The sequence below is a fragment of the Alternaria metachromatica genome, assembly GCF_023757995.1.
Source record: "Alternaria metachromatica strain BMP 0045 chromosome Unknown scaffold_4, whole genome shotgun sequence".
Classification (NCBI taxonomy): domain Eukaryota; kingdom Fungi; phylum Ascomycota; class Dothideomycetes; order Pleosporales; family Pleosporaceae; genus Alternaria; species Alternaria metachromatica.
Window position 1 is genome coordinate 809,241 of NW_026055495.1, and position 22,105 is coordinate 831,345.

A 22,105-nucleotide genomic window follows, 5' to 3' on the forward strand; every position below is an offset into this window, starting at 1 on the left:
TCAGCAGACTCCTGGAGCGGCGGTTGTATCACATGTGACGAAGTAGATCCACGGCTTAGTATCCCTCTGTCGGTCGTCTCGGCAAATCGAGTACTTGACCAGTGATACGGCACGTAGATCGGTCCTTTGCGCATCTCCATCACCGTACCGAGCATCTCTTCCGGGCCACTCATCAAAACAATACATCACTCGGATCTCGACCCAAAAGTTCATCCAAGAACAACGAGTAGATTCGTAAATGCTCATGAAACGCCTATCCCCCTTCTCCCATTCATATCATTGGGCCGCCAAGTATCCTCCGCCTTCGTCCCAGGAGGCAAGAACTGCGAGCCCTGCTCAGAAGTCCTGCGATAGCTCGAACTGCCCGAATCATCATGTCTCTTCTCATCTCGTGACTCGTGAATACCCGGCATGGAGTACGTTCCTGGATCCTGCATGGACGACGGACTAGCCGTGAAAACAGGTCGCGACTTGACGTCTGTCGCCAATGGAAGCAGTGAGCCGCTGTTCTTGGACTGTAGGGCCTTTGCGCGTTTATCTGCTTTGGCGGCGTCGTGCGTGCGGTCGTAGAGATATAGACCCACGAATGTGAGGACGAAGCCGAAGGCTTGCACTTTGGTCATGGGCTTGCCGAACCAGACGACTGCGAAGACGATGACGAAAACGCGCTTGATCAGGCTGGCGACAGAGTAGGTGACTGGTGAGACCATGGATAGTAGCACGAAAGCTACAATGTTTTGCCCAAAATGGAAGGTCCCGTTGAACAGGAATTCTAGAATCAGCCGCCCGTGGTCCAGAGCTTCAGGGTGGTCTGATAGTTCGATGGAGGCATCATGCAGAAAGTCGAAGATGAGGGTGAATCCTTCAGACCAGAGCCAGAGTGGGAGTGTGAAAAGGAAAGCGAGGCCGGAGGAGTAGCAGAGGAGGTTTAGTTTGTCTGGCTTGGTGAACTTGTTGGGCGGGAGACCGTCTTTCTCAGCGGCTGCGGCGTCGTTGAAGATCTGCTTGGAGACAATGTTCTGTACGACGAAGAGGATCGCGCTGGCAAATGCGGACATCAGGCCGATCAGGTTCGCGTTGAAATCCGCCGAGCATGCCAGTATGACTCCCAGAGTAAGTGGTATAAGGGAGAGGTATGTTGGGATCGAGTATTGAATCTTGAAGAAGATGCTGTAGGCCATGACCGTCAGGAGCGGGGAGAGTCCCTTGATGGTGTGCACCAGCGACACAGGTATTCTCGACGTAGCATCGGCGCTGAGAATGTGTCCGCCGATCTGGAAGAGCGTCAAGGGCAGCGTAGCCATGATCAGTTCCCTGGATGGGCTGCGAATGCCGTACTTGAGGAAAGGCATCGTCTGCTTCAACCGCGGAAATTTCCTGGCGAACATGGCCATTATCAAACACCAGCCAGATACGAAGGCGAATTGTACGGTCGTAAGGGTAATGGGCTTCGGTAGGGCGGTCAGGATGGCTTTGGAGGACATGTTGGTGAAGATGGAGGTCATGTACCACACGCCGCAGAGCACCTGCGTCTGTTAGCCATGGACCATGCAGAGACGTGCATGGCGCGACGTACGATGAGCTTGGGCGACAGCGGTGCCTTGAGCGCATCGGCGAGTTCATGCGCATTCTGGCTGACACTGCCCTTTCGCGTCCGTATTGTCCTGAAGGCCTCGGACAGGCTCTTCTGTCTGCCGTGTCTGTTCGAGGAGCCCGACGAGGAGCCATTCATGCCCCCGAACCTAGCCTCTTTGCGCGGATGCCATCTATCCCCTGGTATCGCACTGCCGTTTGTCTGCGCTGCATGACTGGGGCTGGCGGACCGCGACGAGCTGAGGCCGTAGATGTTGTCTTCCTCGGGCGTGGGGAGCAGATCTGGCTGGAAGGCGGGAAACTTGAAGGTAGCGTTGGGACTCGGGTCCCGCGCCAACGGAGGCGTCATGGCGACTGCGGGATGGAAGGAGGTTGGGGTGTCGTAGAACTATTCGTTACGCCATGGGGGTTGGGAGAAGCGATGTTGCAGGCGACTTGGTGCTATATGCGCGGAACAGTGGCGCACTCCTTTGCTACACGCAAGAGCACGAGGGCGGCACAATCAGCGGTAGCGGTGGTGGGGTACCGTGGATCGTCGAGAAGGATTATTCCACGAAGCGTGGTGTTGAAGGCAAGCGTCGCAATAGATCCGTAATTAGCGGAGAATTGTCTGGTTAGTGACATACGCGTTCCGGGCGTCGTGCAGCCGACAGGGATAGCAAATCACCAGCCCTCGTCGGCCAAGCTCCGTTGATGACTTCGGGAACTACCATGCATTCCGCACCTGCTGTGTCGGGCAGAGATCTTCTGCACCGATAACGACGTGCCTGTTCAAAACCACCTCTTTCGCTCCTCATCATGTGTCGAGGCTTCGTGCAACCCCGAGTATGTCTGTTCCGATGAACCGGCCGTCGCTGCCGTACTTGTTCTGTGCTATCTTCCTCCTGCTGCAATTGGGTCATGCTGCGGAACATGGCCCGGTCGTAGCCCCACTACACCTAGTGAGCCGCCAGGAGAGTGTCTCCTTGATTTCCTTCAACGACACATGGCACGTCTTAGGGCCATGGCAGGTTGGAACAAGAGGTACGTCATTGACCGTGGTGACGCGGAAACACCATGCCAACATCATACAGAAGCCACGTGGGGTGCCGATCCACTCGAGTACTACGGCGGCTTCAGAAACCTCCAATATGACCCCGAGGCGACATTTCGAAGCTCATTGCCTACTAACGGGACCGCGTCATGGAACGTGACCCAAGCCGTACGAACTTTGAACGATGCTACATCAGCTAACGCTTCCTTGAGCGTGGCTTACTCCAACGTTGATTGGGACTTCCTCAAGGTCGTATACGGGTGGGCTGCTGTCCAATACCAGGCCTGGGCTCGCGGCGAACTCATCGTTGGAGGCAATGAGACTCAACATCTAATCTTGCACACGGACGCCATCCTGGAATATTGGGTGGATGACCAGCACTACTTTGGAGGAGACTATTACAGCTACCGGAACGCACCTGCTGTTCTGCATCTCAAGCCTGGCTCACATAGAATCGATCTTCGCCTAGCTCGCGATGTCAGGGCTTTTGGAGGCATTCTGGAGCCTACCATTGATGTTGTCGTTGATGTGCAAAAGGCCACAGGGTCTCTGGAACTTGCGAAACCTGGCATGCTAGTGTCTGATGTGGTCGACGGAAAGCTTGCTTCGTCGATTGGATCGGTATACTTGAGGAACACTGGGGAAGAGGATATCGAGGTCCTGAGCATCCAGCCCTCAGATGTGAGCTCGCACGTCTCTTTCGCCGGGTGGACAACGGGCACTCAGTCATTGTTACGCGAAGATACTGATATTGCTGACCAGGACGACTCTGACACATACGAAGACTCGAGCATGCCCATCACTATTGTTTCTGGTCAAACGAGGCCCATCGTCTTGAAAGCATCTCTCTCTACCAACAACGCCTCATCCTTGGATTACGACATCACGTACCAGTCCGTTGGTGGAACGCATCAGAACACCCTACATGTGTCTCAAAAGCTGAATCATATCGATCTCTACAGGCCTCACAAGGTCACATATCTCCACCCGGGCGGCATAGCTTCCTATGCTATGCTTCGGCCTCCGGCGAAGAACGCAACATGCCCATCGGGACAATCGAAGCTGCCTTTGTTGCTGCAACTGCACGGAGCTGGTCTTGAAGCGGAAAATACCCAGGTTACTGGAGCTCTGGATCCCGTTTCTGATCTCTGTGCATGGGTCCTGTTCCCAACAGGTGTCACGCCGTGGTCCGGCGATGACTGGCATAATTGGGGCTTCGCCGACGTTGAAGCCGCAATAGCTGCAATTCCAACCTGGATCGCGGACAATCACTGGACCGGGTACGGTATCGACACAGACCGCTGGATAGTCTCGGGGCACTCCAACGGTGGGCAGGGTACTTGGTATGCCCTGACTCACCGACCAGATAAAGTACTCGCTGCAGCACCAGTTTCGGGCTACGCCAGTATTCAGGTGTACGTGCCATACCATCTGTGGCAGCCTGCAGATCCAGGACGTACAGCGGTCATCAGTGCCTCACTAAACAATTATCGACATGAAATGCTCATGCCTAACGCGCATGGAATTCCTGTTCAACAGCAGCACGGTGAGATTGACGACAACGTTCCGGCTTACAACGGCCGCCTACTTGCGGAGCAGCTGTATCGTACAGGAGTCAGTTCGGGAGTTACAGGAGCCAAAGCTAGTTACAACGAAATAGCCGGGGCAAACCACTGGTTTGACGGGGTCATGACAACACCAGCATTGGTAGACTTCTACTACACCCAGGCCAGGAACACTGATATTCTGCCTCGGAAAATGGAGCATTTTCTCATCATGGTTGGCGACCCTGGGGACATGGGGAGTAAGAATGGCATAAAAGTCAAACAACTAGAAGACCCAGGACGCTATGGCAAAGTCGGTGTTCGGGGACACATCATCAAGACGTCCAACGTACGAGAACTTGAGTTCGACATTGCCCTCTGGAAGGAGTCTGTGACTATCGATGGTCACGAAATGAGACTGCCAGAGGCAACAGCATCGACTGACTCTGTCATTCTTGTTAACAAGACAGACAAAGGCTGGAAGTTCGGCTCACGTACCGCAGATTCCGCGCAACCTGATAGGAGTGGCCGACAACTGGGCTCCATGACGGCTATTCTTCGCACCCATGGGCCGTTCACTATAAGGCACCCAGGCTCTGCCAATTCGTCGTACATTGCACTGCAGACTTCACGCAATCTACACCAGTACTTCCAAGCGGACGCCAGCATCGTCTCTTCCATACCAGACTCTGCCATTCCCAAATACACCAACAACATTATCACTCTAGCTGTCGGCGCCAGTTTCAAAGAAAGTGAAAGCACCTTCCCGATCCAGCTTGGCGACTCTGGAATTACCATCCGCGACTACCGTGGGCAAGACCAAACATACGGGGAGGAAGCTAGAGGTGCAGCGTTCTTGCGACCACTACCAGACGAGCGTCTCGAGCTCGTATTGTGGGGCGCTGATGACGAGGGGTTGCGACAGGCATCCCGTATCGTTCCTCTGCTGACAGGCGTCGGCCAACCCGATTTCGTTGTCTTTGGTGAGAGCGCAAAATGGAAGGGTATTGAGGGTGTCTTAGCGATGGGTTTCTTTGACTCTGACTGGAAGGTCACTCCTAGCAGTGTCATAGAAAGTGGGTAAGCGATGCGCAGGCCCAAGCTCGAAGAGGTGGTATGTAGCTGCGGATATCGAAGGCTCAAGATGTCTCGTCAACTTTCAGTGTGGGAGTAAGGCTATACCAGCTTTGACATGAATGCAACGGGTGGAGACGTAGAGTGGACCGTCCTTGACAACTGCATCCTTGATTCTTCTTTCTACAAAAATCTGTCCGTTTGCTAAGGTGAAGACGAGTGCGACGCGTCCCGACGCGACGCGCCTTCCACCTGGGCACCTACTCGCGCTCACCTCGTCTCTTTCGGAAGCTTCTATTGTCACCACCCCGCTTCTCCCGCTTTCTTTACTCACCATCTCCTCGATCTCTTCCTTCTTTCCACGACTGTCGTCCTTTCCTTGCGACAACGCCCTCTGCGACCTACTGATTTATGTACATTTGAGCTGTTTCCTCGTCGCTTCTGCATCTACATTGGCCATTTACGTCGCCAAACGAGCTGCACCGAGCCTCCGTTCTGCATATTATCTGCCCATTTGCCCAATAACCCCAGATTTGTTTCCAGCCGCCTTCAGAACCGCACTCTTCACCATATAGCCTGGACACGTCGGTAGCCTCTCGGATCTAAGTCATCTACCCACTCTTCCAAGCTCCGCTACTATGAGCTTCAACATAACTTCCGACGGGTCCCCCACACCCCGCAAGGGCCCCAACCGATTCTCCAAGGCCGGCGATCTCAGGATTGACACCTCGCCAGAGGTCCTGGGTCAGGCGGTAGGCAGCATGAGCCTGCACCAATACCCATATGCCTTCCAACGTGCGTTTGGCTCATCGTTGACTTGCAATACACAGGGCATGAAGCGACCACTAGGTTCTTCTACCCTGGGCAATCAAGCGCCTATGCTACAGCAGCACGACTCATTCGACGGCTATAAGGTCAGTACAATCCAGCATTTGCTGCAGGCTCACCGTCGCCATCTCTCACGTCGACCAAGCTGACCTACCCAGAAGCCCAAGATGGGAGCTCACGAGGAGTCAGCCGTCATGGACTCGCTCTTGCAGCGCCTTAATGGACGCTCCCCTCCGCACGACCCGTATAGCTCCTCCAACGGATCGATCCCCATCACACCGGCCACCGACGACTTCGCATCTACCCCATCGACGGAGTTGGACGGCTCGATCATCCTCGTCGAAGCTTGCGAGCTGCAAAAGCTTAAGCTAGAACTACAAGAGGCCCGCAACGAAGTCAACCGCGTCAACCAGGAGATGCACAGCCATCATGTGGCTCGGTCGACCATGGAGCACCTAAGCCAATCGTCAGAGGCTGACTATAGCTACCCGGGTGATGTCACTGAGCAGACTCTCACCAGCTTGCAGAACAAATTCAATGCATCCACTCGAAGCAACTACGGTTGGGGCAATGAGCCTGCTCGCCCAGCCTATACCAGCAACAACAGCTTCGGCAACTCATACCAGCCCCAGGTGCAGCCCCAGCCCCAGCCTCAGGCCCGTCCACAACCCGCTCAGTCAGGCTATCGTCGCAATGGCTTCTTGAACGAGCCCACTCACTTCCCTCTCGACCAGAGCTTCCGAAGCAGCGGGATGTCCAACGGCTTCAATGCCGGTATGGGTAATGGCATGCCTAACCCTATGAACAACAACTTCAACGGTATGAACATGGGCATGGGAAATGGACTGAGTAACCCACCTAGCCGCCCTAGTTCGGCCTTCGATCCGAGTTACAATCAGTACGCTATGCCGCCCATGTATCCGATAGGCCACCCGGCTCCGATTGGTACTATGGCCAGCAGATTGTCGCCAGATGCGAACGAGTTCAACGTAGCCAATGGCATGGGACCGTCTCCATGGAACTCTCAGGTATGATACCACTACTGCATGCAGAACCCCGACTTTTACTGACGAGACATAGGCTCCGAGTGAGGCGGGTACTTCACAGTACGTGCCCCCTGTTGAGCCCATGAACTATCGTCGGCTGTTGGACCGCAACATGAGCTGCAACTGGAAGTACATCGTCGATAAGATCATCTGCAACAACGACCAGCAGGCTTCCATCTTCCTTCAGCAGAAGCTCAAAGTAGGCACACCGGAGCAGAAGTATGAGATTGTGGAGGCAATCATCTCCCAAGCTTATGCATTGATGGTCAACCGCTTCGGCAACTTCCTTGTACAGCGTTGCTTTGAGCATGGTACGCACGATCAAGTCATCGCAATCGCTCAAGCCATTCGTGGCAATACTCTCGCGTTGAGCATGGACGCTTTTGGCTGCCATGTTATCCAGAAGGCCTTCGACTGCGTCCCGGAAGAGTATAAAGCGACTATGGTGCACGAGCTGCTTCGTCGCATCCCAGAGACTGTCATCCACCGCTACGCTTGCCACGTCTGGCAGAAGCTCTTTGAGCTCCGTTGGAGCGACTCTCCACCCCAGATCATGCGCTACGTCAACGAAGCTCTACGAGGCATGTGGCACGAAGTTGCATTGGGTGAGACGGGCAGCCTGGTCGTACAGAACATCTTCGAGAACTGCCTTGAGGAAGACAAGGTATGCGAAGACTCCACCGACCAATTCCTTCATACTAACTGGCATCAGCGTCCCTGCATCAACGAGGTGCTCGCCAGCATAGATGTCATCGCCCACGGTCAATTCGGCAACTGGTGCATCCAGCATATTTGCGAGCATGGTGCGCCCGCTGATCGTAGCCGTGCTATCGATCACATCCTCCGCTTCAGTACAGAGTACAGCATGGACCAGTATGCGTCCAAGGTCATCGAGAAGTGCCTGAAGATTGGTGGCAACGAATTCCTGGACCGGTACTTGGACCGCGTATGCGAAGCTCGCCCCGATCGTCCGCGCATGCCTCTTATTGATAGTAAGTTTAAAGCACCCCTGATCCGCGGGCTATAGCTAACCTTGTCAAAGTCGCTGGTGACCAGTTCGGCAACTATCTCATCCAGTATGTCTTGACCAACAGTGGTACCCAGCATCGCGAGCTCGTTGGCGGCCACATTCGTAAGCACATGGTCTCTCTCCGCGGTTCCAAGTACGGCTCTCGCGTCGCCATGCTCTGCTGCAACCCTGCCCTTGCGACACGCCCAGGACCTCCGGCAGGCATGCTTCCCCGCTATGGCAACCCCGCACCGCGCCCCAGTTTCGGCGCATTCCGTTAAAGACGTATTTGCGCGTGTACATGTCTTTGTCCACATACGTATCGTTGGGTATTATCAGCCAGTGCACCGCTCGCTCGATCTCGAAGAAGGTATTGTGGATATGCCCAAAAGCTAAGATCAATGTCGAACAAATTGTCGAAGACCATTGGCTTAAAACGAAAGTACGCATTTCCTACAGTCAGTTGGAAAAGCATCGATTCCTGGACACGCCTTATCACGGACATGTTCTTTCTTGTTTATCCCAACACTTTCATCGGCCCTGAGATACTTAGTAGGATTATGGAGGCAAAAGCTGGAGAAGACGATATGGTGAACAATGAACTGGATTGTACCTACATACTTATCCTTCTTTCGGAAGCAGACTAATCACGAGGTAATACGGTTACGATAATGCTGTCATCGGATGTATGTATTCTTCGATGGAAATAAGAAACATGATGACCTATTGCATGTATCACTGCTTTTGATGTGTTGGGAAGAGTTCGTGGCTTTACCGCAGTGATGGGAACTGATGAGTGAACATAAGAGACAGACGTTGCTATCCGTCTTGTCGTGGATGTCAACGTGCGGAGCCGCTCGGTGAATCCTGGAGTTTGTACGGGCTTCGGTGGCAACTCGGGCATGGCTGGGAAAGAGCTTGCACATGCCGGGAAGACGATAATCAAGGTTGGTGAAAACTTCGAGCTGTTTCATCGAGAATCACGTTCTAAGGGACTTGCATAGCCTCGTGTAGAGGAGAGGGAAGGTTGGCCGCATATCTGCTGAGTCCGAACAGTGCGAGCGGCGAGCGGCAACTAAGAGATGCCGCTTCGGCACAGAATCCGAAGAGCATGCGACACGCGAGAACTTGCCGAGCAGGAACAAACCGGGGATGCATTGCTCACAAGCTTACAGAGCCTTACTTAGCGGCTGCCTGCATGTAGGTGTCAGGGTAGTGAATGCGCATGGGTGATGCATTTCTGATGGAACTGTTGCGAGGCAGAGCATCTTGAGGAGGGAGTCATGGTTCGCTGGGAGCGCATCCCGAAACGAGTTAAATGTTCCTACATCCAACGTAGAGCTGCAAGAAACGAACAGCAAAAGAAGTCCCCTCGAGGTATACTCACTCGATCATGCATCGGTGACCTGATCTCTCAGCGCACGATAATCGGCCCAGCCCTGGAGGAACGTAGGGCTAGGCAGGGCCTGCCGAAAGGGCCTTACCTCATCACTGCCCGCACATGTCAACGTGGGTCTAGCGGCGCCGGAAGTTCGGCGACGTCACCATGAGTTTTGAGCATTGCGTTATCTTTTAATAAGTCGCCGCGTGCGCCGTCATATTTTATATACCCATTCAGACTCCATACACATACCCGTCCAAACTCCCAACACTAAGCGTACACCTGACGCACAACTCTCGACAGCCCCCACATCCACACGATTGTCCACCATACACCTCAATTCTGAATCGGAGCAGTTTCTACCTAAGACGAGATGAAGGTTCTTACCAAGGAAGAGGAGGCGGCGCATTACAAGTGAGTATAACACTCTAACGGCAATGGGAACTTTGTACTGACAGCTTCAAGTGCCACAATCAAGGGCGGCTCGATAGGTGGTGCCATTGGTACGGCGATAGGTGCTGCAGGCGTCATGGCTGCGAGCAGAAGATACCACTCCTTCCGAGCGCTCACAGTTCCTTTCCGGGCCTTCCTCGTGGCCTCAACAGGAACATTCATCGGTACGTATCTCTCTATCGCGAGATCCCGGAGTTCGATTGCTAACAATGCTACCCCACAGCCGTCATCGCCGCCGACCGAGCCTCCGCAGCATACGACATCGAACACACACCCGAGAAGAAGCGCCAAGTCGAGCGAGAGAAGGAGCGCGAAGCCCTCTACGAACAAAACAAGACCGCTCTCCAGCGCGCCAAAGCCTGGGCGACCGAAAACCGCTACCCGATTCTCTTTGGTTTCTGGGTCGTCTCCATGGCTGGATCATGGCACATGGTCAACCGCAACCCATACCTGAGCGGATCACAAAAGCTAGTGCAGGCGCGTATGTATGCACAGGGTGGCACACTAGCAGCGCTGCTAGGCAGTTTTGCGATTGAAGGTGCGGACGCGGCCAAGGGTCAGGGAAGGTGGGAGACAATTAGGGTTATCGACCCGAACGATCCCGAGCATAAGCATGTTATCGAGAAGAAGATCCACCACGAGAGATATGCTGGAGAGGACCAGTGGAGAGGTATGTTAAAGTCGTGAAGTTAAATGTGGGAATAGCTAGCTGACTTGATGATGCAGAAATGGTAGAGGCTGAGGAGCAACGCGAGAAGGAGCGCAAGGCTGCTGCTGCCGACAAGGAGCACAAGGCTAAGCAGCATGCTGATGCTGCTAACAAGAAGGAGAAGAAGGCCGAGAAGGAGGAGGAGCAGAACAAGAACAAGGCTTAAGCGTGGGTTGAGTTGATGTTCTACACTATCTTATCACGACCTCGAATACCTCCGACCCAACCTTCAACCTCTCGATTCGCGCTCGATACGGACTCCGCGTTGTCTTTCCAACATCTTCGTCCTCATTTCCCGGCGTTTGGATGCAAAATACTCTACGACCCTGACCTTGTACCTATTATATCTGTACGACTAGGTTGTGTTCAGGCAGCTGGATTTTAATGCGTTGTATGTACATATGAGCGCAGTTTAGCGCATCTACGAAAACCACATCCTTATGCTACAACATTTCATTACGCCATAATGCTGTCTAATTACGCGTTTACATGTCAGAGCTATGTCAAATTTCTTTTTGTAAACTCTCCCACCCCGCACGTGTCGGCTGTATGATTCTCAGGGTCCATCATGACGTCTGCGCTCCTAAGTTGGTGCATCAAGCACGTCACATGCTTTCGCGACGAAGCTAGCTGGCGCATACATGTTGTGAGACTTTCTGTTTTGTGATCGTATCTTTGGATTTGACTGTCACTGAGGTTACAAAGTTTTCTCTTCACCATTGCGTATTGGCCAGCATTGAGAAATCGTCTCTTCGCGTACAACTCACACCAGCAGCTTCGATTCTAATAAGCAAAACGAAGAAATGAGTCCATCAGACGTGTCACGGACGCTGGAAACGATATCACAGAAGCTCACACCCAACACCAATCTCGTCCACCCACCCAAGAAAGCCCAAGATGCACAACTCACGGCGACAATCGCAGACCTACATGTCCACCCGACCATCGAAGCACTGCTACACATCCTCAACCATGACTTGGAATCTGCACATTTTCTAGTGCGGCATATGCAGGCCCCGCCAGCTGTGGAGGGGATGCTGCTACACGGTGTTTTGCACCGCGCGGAGGGTGACTTCAATAACGCAAGAGCCTGGATAAGCGACGTCGCAGACGCATGTGAAGGCTACCAACCTAAGCACAAGGAAGATGGTCAGAAATTGGATGCTGAGGTCGCGAAGCAAGTTGGCAGCAACTCTTCCATCTCGTCTTCCCTGATCGAATTCGTCTATGGCGATGATGAGCCTAAGAGTCTGATTGACGCTGTTGAGCAGTTTCGAGGCAAGAAGAAGAGTGAGAGAACGGATGACGAGGAGGGCATTGAAAAGAGGATAAGAGGCGAGGCGGAGAAGGTGCTGGCGTGGTGCAAGAATAAGTTTGGGGATGGGGTGTGGGAGGATGCGACGAAGGCTTGGGTCAAGAATAGCGAGGAAATTAGCAAGATCAGTGGGGATATGGTCAGTGGTGGTAAGGGACATAGGGAATTCTGAGACTAGAGATGGTGTTGGCGGTGTCATAGCACGCGTAGTGGGGGTTGAATTATTCTTGTTACTAGAACGCCCGCGCCGTTGAGCGAAGACATCTGGAGCGATCCTTACGGCGATCTCCCAGATTTCGGTAGCTTGTCGGTACCTGTTTAAGGACACGTTTATCTTCAGGAACGTCCTGTCAAGCGACCCAGTGATAGTACCGTGAAAGCGATGCCAAGACGTGATGATTTGTTCCTGCCCACGATCGTAACGTGCATCCCCACTACCGCGCTCAACCATGGTTCAGATCGCCGTCCTCGGGGCAACAGCACGTGAGAGAGGCAGCAGGAATGGATATCTCAAAGCCTGTATACAAACAGAGGGCATGATGCAGGCGACCGTCATCTGTACGGCAGCAACCACCGCCTGGCTTAAGCGAGGATCAGGGCCAGGGTGCAGCGGCGAATGGGCGTCGACGCTCCAGAGGCGGTCGGCCTGTGACATCAACGGCCAGCTTTCACCCCTAACAACGCCATTATTCTTCCCGCACCACGTGCAGCTCTCGGCTGGACTGTACACCAAGCAATCATGGCCGACGATTCCCTCAAAGTGAATGGCCAGGGCCGTCCTAGCAACGTCAAACACCACACGTCCCCCTCGCTCATGATGAACGCCCACTTTGCCGGCGTCGGCGACAACGTCGACAAAAGTGCCTACGAACATGGCATCCAGGTCATCGACGAGGACAAGATGTTCAAGTATGTCTTTTCCGCGTGCAGGCAATTGGGCAGAGGGGCAGTAGGCTAATGGGTTGTCGCCATGTAGCACAAACGTCTCTACATATCTCAACATCGAGAAGGTTATCCCCGCCGGCTTCAACTACCACCTCATATCCGTCTTTGGCTCGCAGTCTACCGGAAAGTCGACGCTGCTCAACTACCTCTTCGGCACCCAGTTCGGCGTCATGTCCGAGCAGGAGCGCCGCCAGACAACAAAGGGAATCTGGATGAGCAAGAACAAGCGAGAGGAGGGCGGCTCCAACATGGCCGAGAACATCCTCGTCATGGATGTTGAGGGTACCGACGGTAGAGAGCGAGGCGAGGACCAGGACTTTGAGCGCAAGAGCGCCCTGTTCGCGCTTGCCACGAGCGAGGTCCTCATCGTCAACATCTGGGAGCACCAGGTTGGATTGTACCAGGGTGCCAACATGGGCCTGCTCAAGACTGTGTTCGAGGTCAACCTACAACTCTTCGTCAAGGACAGCCAGTAAGTATATCGGCTGCTCTGGGCTTCTCACATGCTGACCATTACTAGATCCACTCCCAGATCCCTCTTATTCTTCGTCATCCGCGATCACCTCGGCACGACACCCCTCAAGAACCTACAGAACACCTTAATACAAGACCTTTCCAAATTGTGGTCGACCATCTCAAAACCCAATGGCCTCGAGAACTCGCGCATAGAAGACTACTTCGACTTCGCCTTCGTCGCCCTCCCACACAAGATCCTACAACCAGAGAAGTTTGAGGAAGCAGTCACACAGCTTAGCAGGCGGTTCAAGGAAGGGTACAATGACCCGAGGAAGAGCGGACTTATCGACGAGGCGACAGCACCCATATTCCTGCCCCAATACCACCGACGGATTCCCGCAGACGGTTTCTCGGCATACGCGGAGGGTGTATGGGATCAGATTGTCAACAACAAGGACTTGGATCTGCCTACACAGCAAGAGCTGTTGGCTCAGTTCCGCTGTGACGAGATCTCACGGGAGGTCCTGGTTGCTTTCGACGAGAAGATCACACCACTGGAGGACCAACAAGCCGAGCATGCTCGGACCGGGCAGCTTTCTGTCATCACCGACCTCGGCCCTGCGATGAGCGCTGCACGAACCAAGGTCTTCAAAGACTTCGACACGAACGCGAGCCGATACCACAAGGGCGTCTACAAGCGGAAGCAGGCAGAACTCGAGGGCAAGGTGGACACACGGTTGAAGGCACTGTTCCAGAAGCAACTCACTGCTGCTCACAAGTCTGGAGTGGAGTCCTTCAGCGAAGCCGTCAGCGCGGCGGTGAAGAGCGGTCAGAAGAAGGGCACATACGACTTCGCACAAATTGTCGATTCAGAGAAGAAGCAGGCGCTTGCAAAGTTCGAAGAGAACGCGAAGGCTATGGCCATTGAAGGCGCGGCCTGGAGCAGTCACGAGAACGAGTTGAAGATCTACAAGAAGGACCTCGATGACGTCTCCGGCCGTCTGCGCAAGGAGGAGATGAGGCGTCTGGCCACACGAATCGAGCGCTGGGTACGATCAAGACTAGACGAGTCTGTCGGTCTTGAGTTCAACAAGCTCGGATCCGGTCGAGGCGGTTCTGGCGCACCCGAGCATGGCGAGCGACCACCAACAGAGAAGGATCTCTGGGACCGTGTCTGGACAATCTTCACCGAAACTGTTTCGAGCGCCGAGAAGCGATTCACTGACCGCGCATCCAGCTTCGATGCTAGCCCCGAAGAAGTTGAGGTCGGTCTGTGGAGGTTACGGCGGAAGTCGTGGGCTGTCCTTCGCGCGAAGATTGACGAAGAAGTCATGGAGGGCAACATTCTCTTGAAGCTGAGAGAAAACTTCGAAGACAAGTTCCGCTACGACGAGCATGGCGTCCCAAGAATATGGCGACCCACCGATGACATCGAAGGTGTCTACACCAAGGCCCGCGAGTCGACGATCACCGTTATCCCACTCCTTGCCCGTTTCAAGCTGGCGAAGACATCAAGCCCTCCACCGCTCGATGCATGGATCGGCGAAGCCCCCGCGTCAGCAACCGCTGCGGATGAAGACGATCTGACACCCATCGGTGGCTTAGACGACGAAGAGGGCAAGACTCTAGAAGAGGAGATGACCATCCTCTCTGACGCTAAGCAAGCAGATCTCCTGATCCGCTTCAAGAAGACCGCAGATGGTGTGTACGTGGAAGCTAAGCGTAGCGCGATTGGCGGTATCACACAAGTTCCGTTGTACTTCTACGGTCTCCTCCTCGCGCTGGGTTGGAACGAAATCGTAGCTGGTAAGTCTCAAAGTCGTCTCTGCTTTCCGTTACCTATATACTGACCTTTCTCAGTCCTCCGCAACCCAGTATACTTCATCTTCCTCATCCTCCTCGCCGTCGGCGCCTACGTAACCTACACCCTCAACCTATGGGGCCCCATGGCACGCATGGCCAACGCCGCCTCCACACAAGGTCTTGAAGTCGGCAAGGAGCGTCTTCGCGCTTTCCTCGAGAGCTCCGATACTGGCCGCCAAGCCATGGCCATGAGCGGCGGTATGAATGAGACTAGGAGACACGAGGATGTAAGGATGGACAGGCTGAATGGCGATGGCAAGAAGAGCAGAGCTGAGGAGGAGGACCTCGACGATATTTGAGTGTGTCATTGCGACTAGTTGGCTCGTTTGGGTAGATGCTGGATAGCGTAGGATACGGAAAAGGGATTGTATGGCTTTGATAAAGTGTGTTTGAGCACTGTTGATAGAATTCTAGTTGTTGGGACGGCTTTGTCGGAATGAGAAGCTGGATGATAGAGTCGCACGGTTCATGTCGACGCGTGTGATTGGGTATGTGAATGCTACGCTGGTGGTGATGATGATCGTCAGCAGTACAGGCGGTTCCGCGGTTCAAGATCTGCGCTACCAGTGTATATAAACCACCTTTCTGGTCTTCTTTTCTTGTCCTCATACTCCCTAAAAGCTTCCATCTTTCTTATCAAAATATCGTCAATAGCGACGGATGTGGACTTGGAGATCGACTCTGGTCTTTTATTCCAAAAAAAAAAGGGTCACGATTTTTACATGTCTTCTCCTGCCAGAATTTCGAGACATTTTCTACCACACAAAAAAAAAACTGCATACAAAGATGGGTGTCCTCTGGTCCTCTGTCTCGGTTCAAAACTACATCATTATCCGAGAAACCTCACCAAAACGACTTTCTGGCTGACCTCTGCTTCTCCCGCACGAGCGACGAACATTTACCTAAAAACACCTTCGCCGCCAAAATGTCGACTTTGACCTGCGCTATCCCAAAAATGAGTTCCGGTCGGACATGTCGAGACTTTGAAGCGTCGGAACGCTAGCTGCATGTGCTGGTGCTGGCGTTTGGGAATTTGAACTCCAAAAACCCTACCACAACAATCCATGTGCGATGAGTATCGGTTCTACGGTCTCCATGACCCTCACCTCGCCAAATAGCACAACAATAACTTAAGCGCTTCCGACGACTTCTGGATTTTATGATTGCTCCTCCATGCACTTTCCTGAAACGAAACCTTGGAATCCCAACAACATGTTCCACAACTCATGGAGTTTGTCTAAAAGCATAGCAAAACAATCGATGATTGTGGCGTTGTCCCGTTCCTTTCAACAATCCACAGCCGCGATGTTATCGCATCGGGTCAAACATAAGTCCATTTCTCCACATGGGTGCTGTCGCCTCGCCTCGCCTGGGTCAAACACGAAAATTTGTTCGATATGCGACCGATGAATTCGATGAAATCGAGCGAGCGGACGAAACAAAACTACTCGAAGGGTATCATCAGTCACAGAACCTACCACAAATACTGGCACCAGCACGCATGTCGGCGAGATGTTGGCGACTGCATTACCGATTCAAGATGCAGGACTTTTGCGGCATATCCGGCACTTGGACGATAACGGATAACGGGTACCAGTATAAATACGCCTCTTTTCCTGACGGAGTTACAAAAGTATTTCTTCTCTTTTCCAACTCAAAAGCGTACACGGAGATCGTGATGGAGAGGTGTTGCCTGGACTCAAATATCCCGAAACTGAGTTCATGGTCTACTTCAAGCGATCCGGATTCATCCGCTATGAACCAAAAGCTGATGAAAGAAAAGTCATGTGTTGTCTCTCCGGTCAGCCAAGAAGCTGGTCTTAGAAACGACAGGAGTACTCACCCATGTCGTGGGAATCTGCTTCTCGCTTCTTCTGGACTTACGAAAATATCGAATGAGCTTTCAACTTCGGCATCCACCGGGTAGGTCTAAGATCCAAAAGATGTTTTCGAAAGCGGCATGCAGTCTCTGGCTGGCTCGTGCCCTCGATGTCTATAAAGTCACCTCCAATCTCAGTACCCTCGTCTCTGCGATAACAACAATATCTCTTCCCGATTTCCAAACTAGGCGATCTTTCCGCTATGAGCAGGAAAGAAGAGTCCAAGACCATGGAGTATAGTACCATGATCGTCGCCTGAGATTTTGGCGAGAATATTTGAAAGATGGACTCCGACGGTGCACGACTTTGCCATTGTCGAAAAGAATTCGAAGCTTATAACCTGAGATTTTACAAAGTTCAATATCCTGGTTGAATGCTGTTTGAATCAAAATACGCCAAGTGGAAACACATGATAACACGAAAAATAGCAAGCACCGATCTATGATTCTCTCCTTTGGGCCTCCGCATCTGCTATCCAGAACACTCCAATCGGCGCAGAAGAGCTTTCATCAAAACATGGTCCACATTTCTATTGGGCTTGTAAGGACACTCTCGGCTTCGAATCTGCGCCGCTTCTTTACAAATACTTCACCAAACAATATTATCAAAAACAAAGATCGATCGATGACCTATGGAAGAGACGAGGAGAACGAAAAGGCGGAAGAGAGCCTGCATGATCTTGCGGCCGCGCTGGTCTCACAAAGCAAATTATGAGCAGTTTTGGTCGTATCAGACTACCCAACCGACCTGACCAGAACTTTTTGCGAAACGACAGATGCATGAAAAATTAGTGGCAAAAATCTGTATGTTCGCTGCCCGAGATGGACAAAAAACCATACAAAATTCGAGTTATGTCGAGCTCTGGTCTCACAAAAGTTACTACATGTAAAAGTTACTTGTCGCCCACCGCATGATCTTTGGCCGATACTCTGGCCTGGTGTCTACTACATAAAGGCACCAGGCTTTGGCACCTTTAATTAACACACCAATATATTTCGCCTGATTCCTCTTTCTAAAACCAGACAAGCTCTGGTATATGACTGTCTCTCCGCCGACCGAAAAGTACTAGAGACAGTAGTATGTCCTGGCTGTCTTGCGGAAGCGATGTGAATTCGTTTATGTTGTTGTCCAGACCTCTTTCCATCAAACGCGTGGTAGATCAAAGCCATGCCACCTCACTCATGGTTTCGACTCAGCATAGTACAACGATACCAGTCTACGTTATTTAGTCACTCCAAAATAGTGGGATCCGCTTCTCATGAGTGCGAGAGTTTGCTGGGGCCGTACTATAAAGTCGTCGATCCTGCTTCTCGACCTACTCTCCATCTTATTCATCTCTTCCGAAACTTCACAAAATCCATGATAAAGTGTTCATGGTTTTTCCTCCGACTCCAAAAAGCAAAACGATCGAAACCATGACTGAGTGATCGGGAGAACTCCCAGCATCAGTATGTGCAGACTACCCGGTTATCCTGGTCTTAATTCGAAAGTTTGAGAGACTCAAATCATGTCCTGTCCAGCCACTTGCGAAACCAGAAATCGTCAAGAAAGCCTAGCATGAGCGTTGCCAGCCACTATTTCTCATCTACGGCTCGATTAGTAGACTCCTGGATCTATAAAATCTCCGCTCTCGCACTCCGTACCCAGTATCGCATTCGTGTCTCTAAAGTAAGAGCGCCGAAAGAACTAGGAGGACCGGCCATGAGATTATTTCTGCTTTTTCAGTCTTCCAACAAAGAAAAGATCCACATTGAGATATGGCGTTTGGTTCCAAAGAGAGCGCTAGTCGATCTAAGCTCTACATCAACCAAGACATGATCGCCTGCGAGAGCAGTTGCGAAAACAGTATTGGCATCAGCACATGCTGGTTGGCATCCAAAACATTTGAGAAAGCTATGGATGTGCGAGACGGCTGCCAGAAGTGAAGATTCAGGTACATCATGTTGTTGCTGTGGGTAGCTCTGGTCTCGAATGTGTAAATATCTGTCCCTCAACAAAGATAGCTCTCTTCTCAAATATCGAGTTGTCTATTCATTCCAAAAGAAGCTCAAGAGCACGTATGGCGTTGCTTTCCGCACCAAATACAAGAATACCAGGAACCATGGAATGGGTGTGGGTTACGGAAAATCTTAAGAAAAGAACACATGTGTTGCCCACGGACAAACGAGAGAGTAGTTCACGGCTGTATGACTATGCGAAATGAGCGATGGGAAACTGATGGATGTGAAGTAACGAGACGGTGCTTAGTGCAAACCAACGTGCAAAACATACGTTACCAGGGCCAATGGCGGCTTGGTCAGGTGAAGGAGATCATCATAGATTCGATCGCTCAACCTACATCCCAGCCAACCCACGCCATCTAAACCCCAAACTTCCTCGGATCCAAACTCCCAACCTGCGCACTCTTCCCCTCCCCCTCAAACACAAACTCACTTAACAGCTTCCCCGTCGCCGGCCCATTCTGAATCCCCCAACAAGTATGCCCGGCACCCATCAACAACCCCTTCACACTCGTCTTTCCAATAAGCGGTCCACTCCCTCTACTCACATTAGGCAAATAACACGCCTGTCTCGCCGTAACCTCTCCATCCCTCAGCTCCTCGGAGATAGCAGAGACCTGGTCGAATATCTCCTGACACTTACTCTCATCGCATTGCACGAGATCTGTAGATGTGGGCAGAGGAACGAGGTGGTCTCCCTCGCCACACGCGTAGACTTCCTGGTTGGGCCGGGCGTAGATTTCTGGGGTTACGGTTTCGCCGCGTTTGCTGTTGCCGCGGGGCATGTCTATTGAGGTGAAGAGGGCGTAAGCGGAGACGGGGCGCGAGGGGCGGATGGTGACGCTATGGGCGCGCAGGGCGGAGATAGGTGATGGTTTCCAGACTGTCTTTGTCCAGGGGCCGGCTGTGAGGATGACGGTGTCGGCGGGGAGGTTGAGTTCCTCGCCTGAGTCTTTGCTCTTGTAGGAGACGGATTTTACGGCGCCGGCTTCTTGTTCGATGTTCGTGGCCGAGCCGTAGACGATTTTGACACCCTTTCTTTCGGCGAGCTGCGCCATGCTTGTGGTGAAGTGATAGGGGTGCACTTGCGCCGTTGTGAGTGGCGTGCCCATCTCTTCATAAGACTTGATGCCATCCGCTGCGACCCAATCGAGGTCTTTCGGTACTCCGGCAGCGCGTAGTAATCCAATTGCTCTCTGCGTGCGCTTCTGTAGACTGACCGAGTCATCTTTGCTCTTGCCGTTCGCACCGTCTTTGCCACCCTTGTTCTTGGCTAGAACACCGTACGTATCGACCTGACCACAGTGCACGGCTCGGTATCCCCAACGCTCAGCGCCGCCATGGTTCTCGGCTAACTCCTGATGAAGTTTGTAACTTAACGGTACGATGCAGTTCGGGTATGCCCATAATGCGAGAAGACCACCTGCTTTTCCTGAGGCGCCACCAGCAATCTTAGTAGCTTCTAAAAGTGTGATACGGTCTCTCTCTTGGTTAAAGTTTGGGTGGTGCGACAGGAAGTATGCTGTAGTTGAGCCAATGATGCCGCCACCTGAAGTCGTTAGTAAGAAAAGTCATCGAAAATAGAAAACTTTCGGCCAGTCTTACCGATGATGACAATGTTACGCTTCTGCTGATCGGCTGCCATGATGTTTGTTAGGCGCGAAGTTGCTCTTAGCATGAAGGTGTTGTCGGGTTGCGAGAGTGGCGTTGTTGGTGTTGCACTTTTCGGAGAGATTTAAACCGACCACTGAGGTACGTCATAGTTCACATGTGCGCGAATGTTCGCAGAACCGACCTTAGAGGAGTGTACTTGACTAAGATGAAGATATTATTCTGCTATCAGAGCACAGGAAGGGTGACCTTAGTATCTAAACAGGTAAGGAAAATCGTGAGACTATTAGGATGAGACTGCATCGCCTTAGAAGTCGCCGCCCATGTCGCCCATGTCATCACCACCGCCCATATCTCCTCCACCCATATCATCATCACCGTAGTTATTCTCGACGTAAGTGTCACCGCCGTCTCCTGCCATTGCTGATCCGATGAGCCCACCGGCCAGCAGACCTCCTCCGGCTCCAAGGGCCATGCCTCCCATGCCGCCGCCTCCCGGACGCCTGCCACCACCCATGCCACCTCCCATAGGCATACCGCCGCCCATAGGCCGACCGTATCCTCCCCCTCCATAGCCACCTCCGTAGCCTGCATGACCGTATGCTGGCTGGCCGTAGCCATGCTGTTGTGGTGGGTAACCGTGCGATGACGATGAATGGGACGAGCCAGTGGCCTTTCCGAGGATCTTGCCTAGCAGTCCTTTGCCCTTGCTCCCTTTGTCTTGTGTACTCGAGTCGTGGTGTTGCTCTTGCGGGTACGAGCTGGTGGTCTGCTGGCCATAGCCGCCGTACTGTGGTGGTTGCGACTGGCCAGGCTGCTGGTAGTAGTCATTCGCATGTCCGCGTGTGTCGCTCGAGTGTCCGTTGGCGCGCGCTTGTTCTTCTTCTTGAAGCCTCCTGGCAAGCGCCTCATCCTCGCTCGTGTTCGCGTATGGGTTGTTGCTGCCAAAGCCTCCCTTCTCGCTGGGGTATCCGCCTACCGCGCCACTTGCTGGAGGCGCATATCCGGGGGGTGCGCCAGCGGGCGGGGCTTCGCCGGGAGGATAGACGGCCTCGGTTGGCTTGTCCCATTGCGACTGCTTCGTGTAGGTGTTGACGTAGAACCACTCGTTGTATTGTGGGTTCCAGACGGCCTTCCAGCCTTCGGGTACCTTTGGCGGGGGAGGGCCCTGTGAATACTGTTAGCGATGCCATGCGACACCATTGTTGCGATTGCGATGTACATACTGGTGGTGGTGCGAAGTCTGCCATGATGTGTGATTGGTGTGAAAGAGTTGAGAGTCGAATGTATAGGAAGGAGAGTAAAAGTTGAAGAGATCTGATGTAAGTCACGTATAACAGGTAATGTCGCAATGTGAGCTGCGGG

The 22,105-nt window shown here is 52.7% G+C and overlaps 8 protein-coding genes across 8 annotated transcripts; 5 read left to right on the forward strand and 3 right to left on the reverse strand.

The window, feature by feature from the left end:
• Positions 1 to 242: 242 nt before the first annotated feature.
• Positions 243 to 1,942, reverse strand: J4E83_002631 (uncharacterized protein; the record flags this gene model as incomplete). Its single annotated transcript, XM_049329575.1, has 2 exons — positions 243 to 1,526; positions 1,577 to 1,942. The coding sequence occupies 2 exons, from the start codon at positions 1,940 to 1,942 to the stop codon at positions 243 to 245; spliced, it is 1,650 nt and encodes a 549-aa protein (XP_049191254.1).
• A 490-nt stretch (positions 1,943 to 2,432) lies between these two features.
• Positions 2,433 to 5,254, forward strand: J4E83_002632 (uncharacterized protein; the record flags this gene model as incomplete). The annotated part of the gene is made up of 2 exons (XM_049329576.1): positions 2,433 to 2,616; positions 2,667 to 5,254. The coding sequence occupies 2 exons, from the start codon at positions 2,433 to 2,435 to the stop codon at positions 5,252 to 5,254; spliced, it is 2,772 nt and encodes a 923-aa protein (XP_049191255.1).
• Positions 5,255 to 5,882: 628 nt separating this feature from the next.
• On the forward strand, positions 5,883 to 8,408 carry J4E83_002633 (uncharacterized protein; the record flags this gene model as incomplete). The annotated part of the gene is made up of 5 exons (XM_049329577.1): positions 5,883 to 6,158; positions 6,231 to 7,100; positions 7,153 to 7,782; positions 7,831 to 8,110; positions 8,161 to 8,408. The coding sequence occupies 5 exons, from the start codon at positions 5,883 to 5,885 to the stop codon at positions 8,406 to 8,408; spliced, it is 2,304 nt and encodes a 767-aa protein (XP_049191256.1).
• Positions 8,409 to 9,881: 1,473 nt separating this feature from the next.
• On the forward strand, positions 9,882 to 10,836 carry J4E83_002634 (uncharacterized protein; the record flags this gene model as incomplete). The annotated part of the gene is made up of 4 exons (XM_049329578.1): positions 9,882 to 9,922; positions 9,974 to 10,125; positions 10,185 to 10,631; positions 10,688 to 10,836. 4 exons carry the CDS (start codon positions 9,882 to 9,884, stop codon positions 10,834 to 10,836), a joined length of 789 nt encoding a protein of 262 aa, XP_049191257.1.
• A 637-nt stretch (positions 10,837 to 11,473) lies between these two features.
• On the forward strand, positions 11,474 to 12,157 carry J4E83_002635 (uncharacterized protein; the record flags this gene model as incomplete). The annotated part of the gene is made up of 1 exon (XM_049329579.1): positions 11,474 to 12,157. The coding sequence occupies one exon, from the start codon at positions 11,474 to 11,476 to the stop codon at positions 12,155 to 12,157; it is 684 nt and encodes a 227-aa protein (XP_049191258.1).
• A 567-nt stretch (positions 12,158 to 12,724) lies between these two features.
• SEY1 (Dynamin-like GTPase that mediates homotypic ER fusion) lies at positions 12,725 to 15,548 on the forward strand (the record flags this gene model as incomplete). The annotated part of the gene is made up of 4 exons (XM_049329580.1): positions 12,725 to 12,894; positions 12,962 to 13,402; positions 13,451 to 15,192; positions 15,247 to 15,548. The coding sequence occupies 4 exons, from the start codon at positions 12,725 to 12,727 to the stop codon at positions 15,546 to 15,548; spliced, it is 2,655 nt and encodes an 884-aa protein (XP_049191259.1).
• Positions 15,549 to 19,488: 3,940 nt separating this feature from the next.
• J4E83_002637 (uncharacterized protein) lies at positions 19,489 to 20,807 on the reverse strand (the record flags this gene model as incomplete). Its single annotated transcript, XM_049329581.1, has 2 exons — positions 19,489 to 20,678; positions 20,735 to 20,807. The coding sequence occupies 2 exons, from the start codon at positions 20,805 to 20,807 to the stop codon at positions 19,489 to 19,491; spliced, it is 1,263 nt and encodes a 420-aa protein (XP_049191260.1).
• Positions 20,808 to 21,047: 240 nt separating this feature from the next.
• On the reverse strand, positions 21,048 to 21,990 carry J4E83_002638 (uncharacterized protein; the record flags this gene model as incomplete). The annotated part of the gene is made up of 2 exons (XM_049329582.1): positions 21,048 to 21,908; positions 21,967 to 21,990. The coding sequence occupies 2 exons, from the start codon at positions 21,988 to 21,990 to the stop codon at positions 21,048 to 21,050; spliced, it is 885 nt and encodes a 294-aa protein (XP_049191261.1).
• Positions 21,991 to 22,105: the final 115 nt, after the last annotated feature.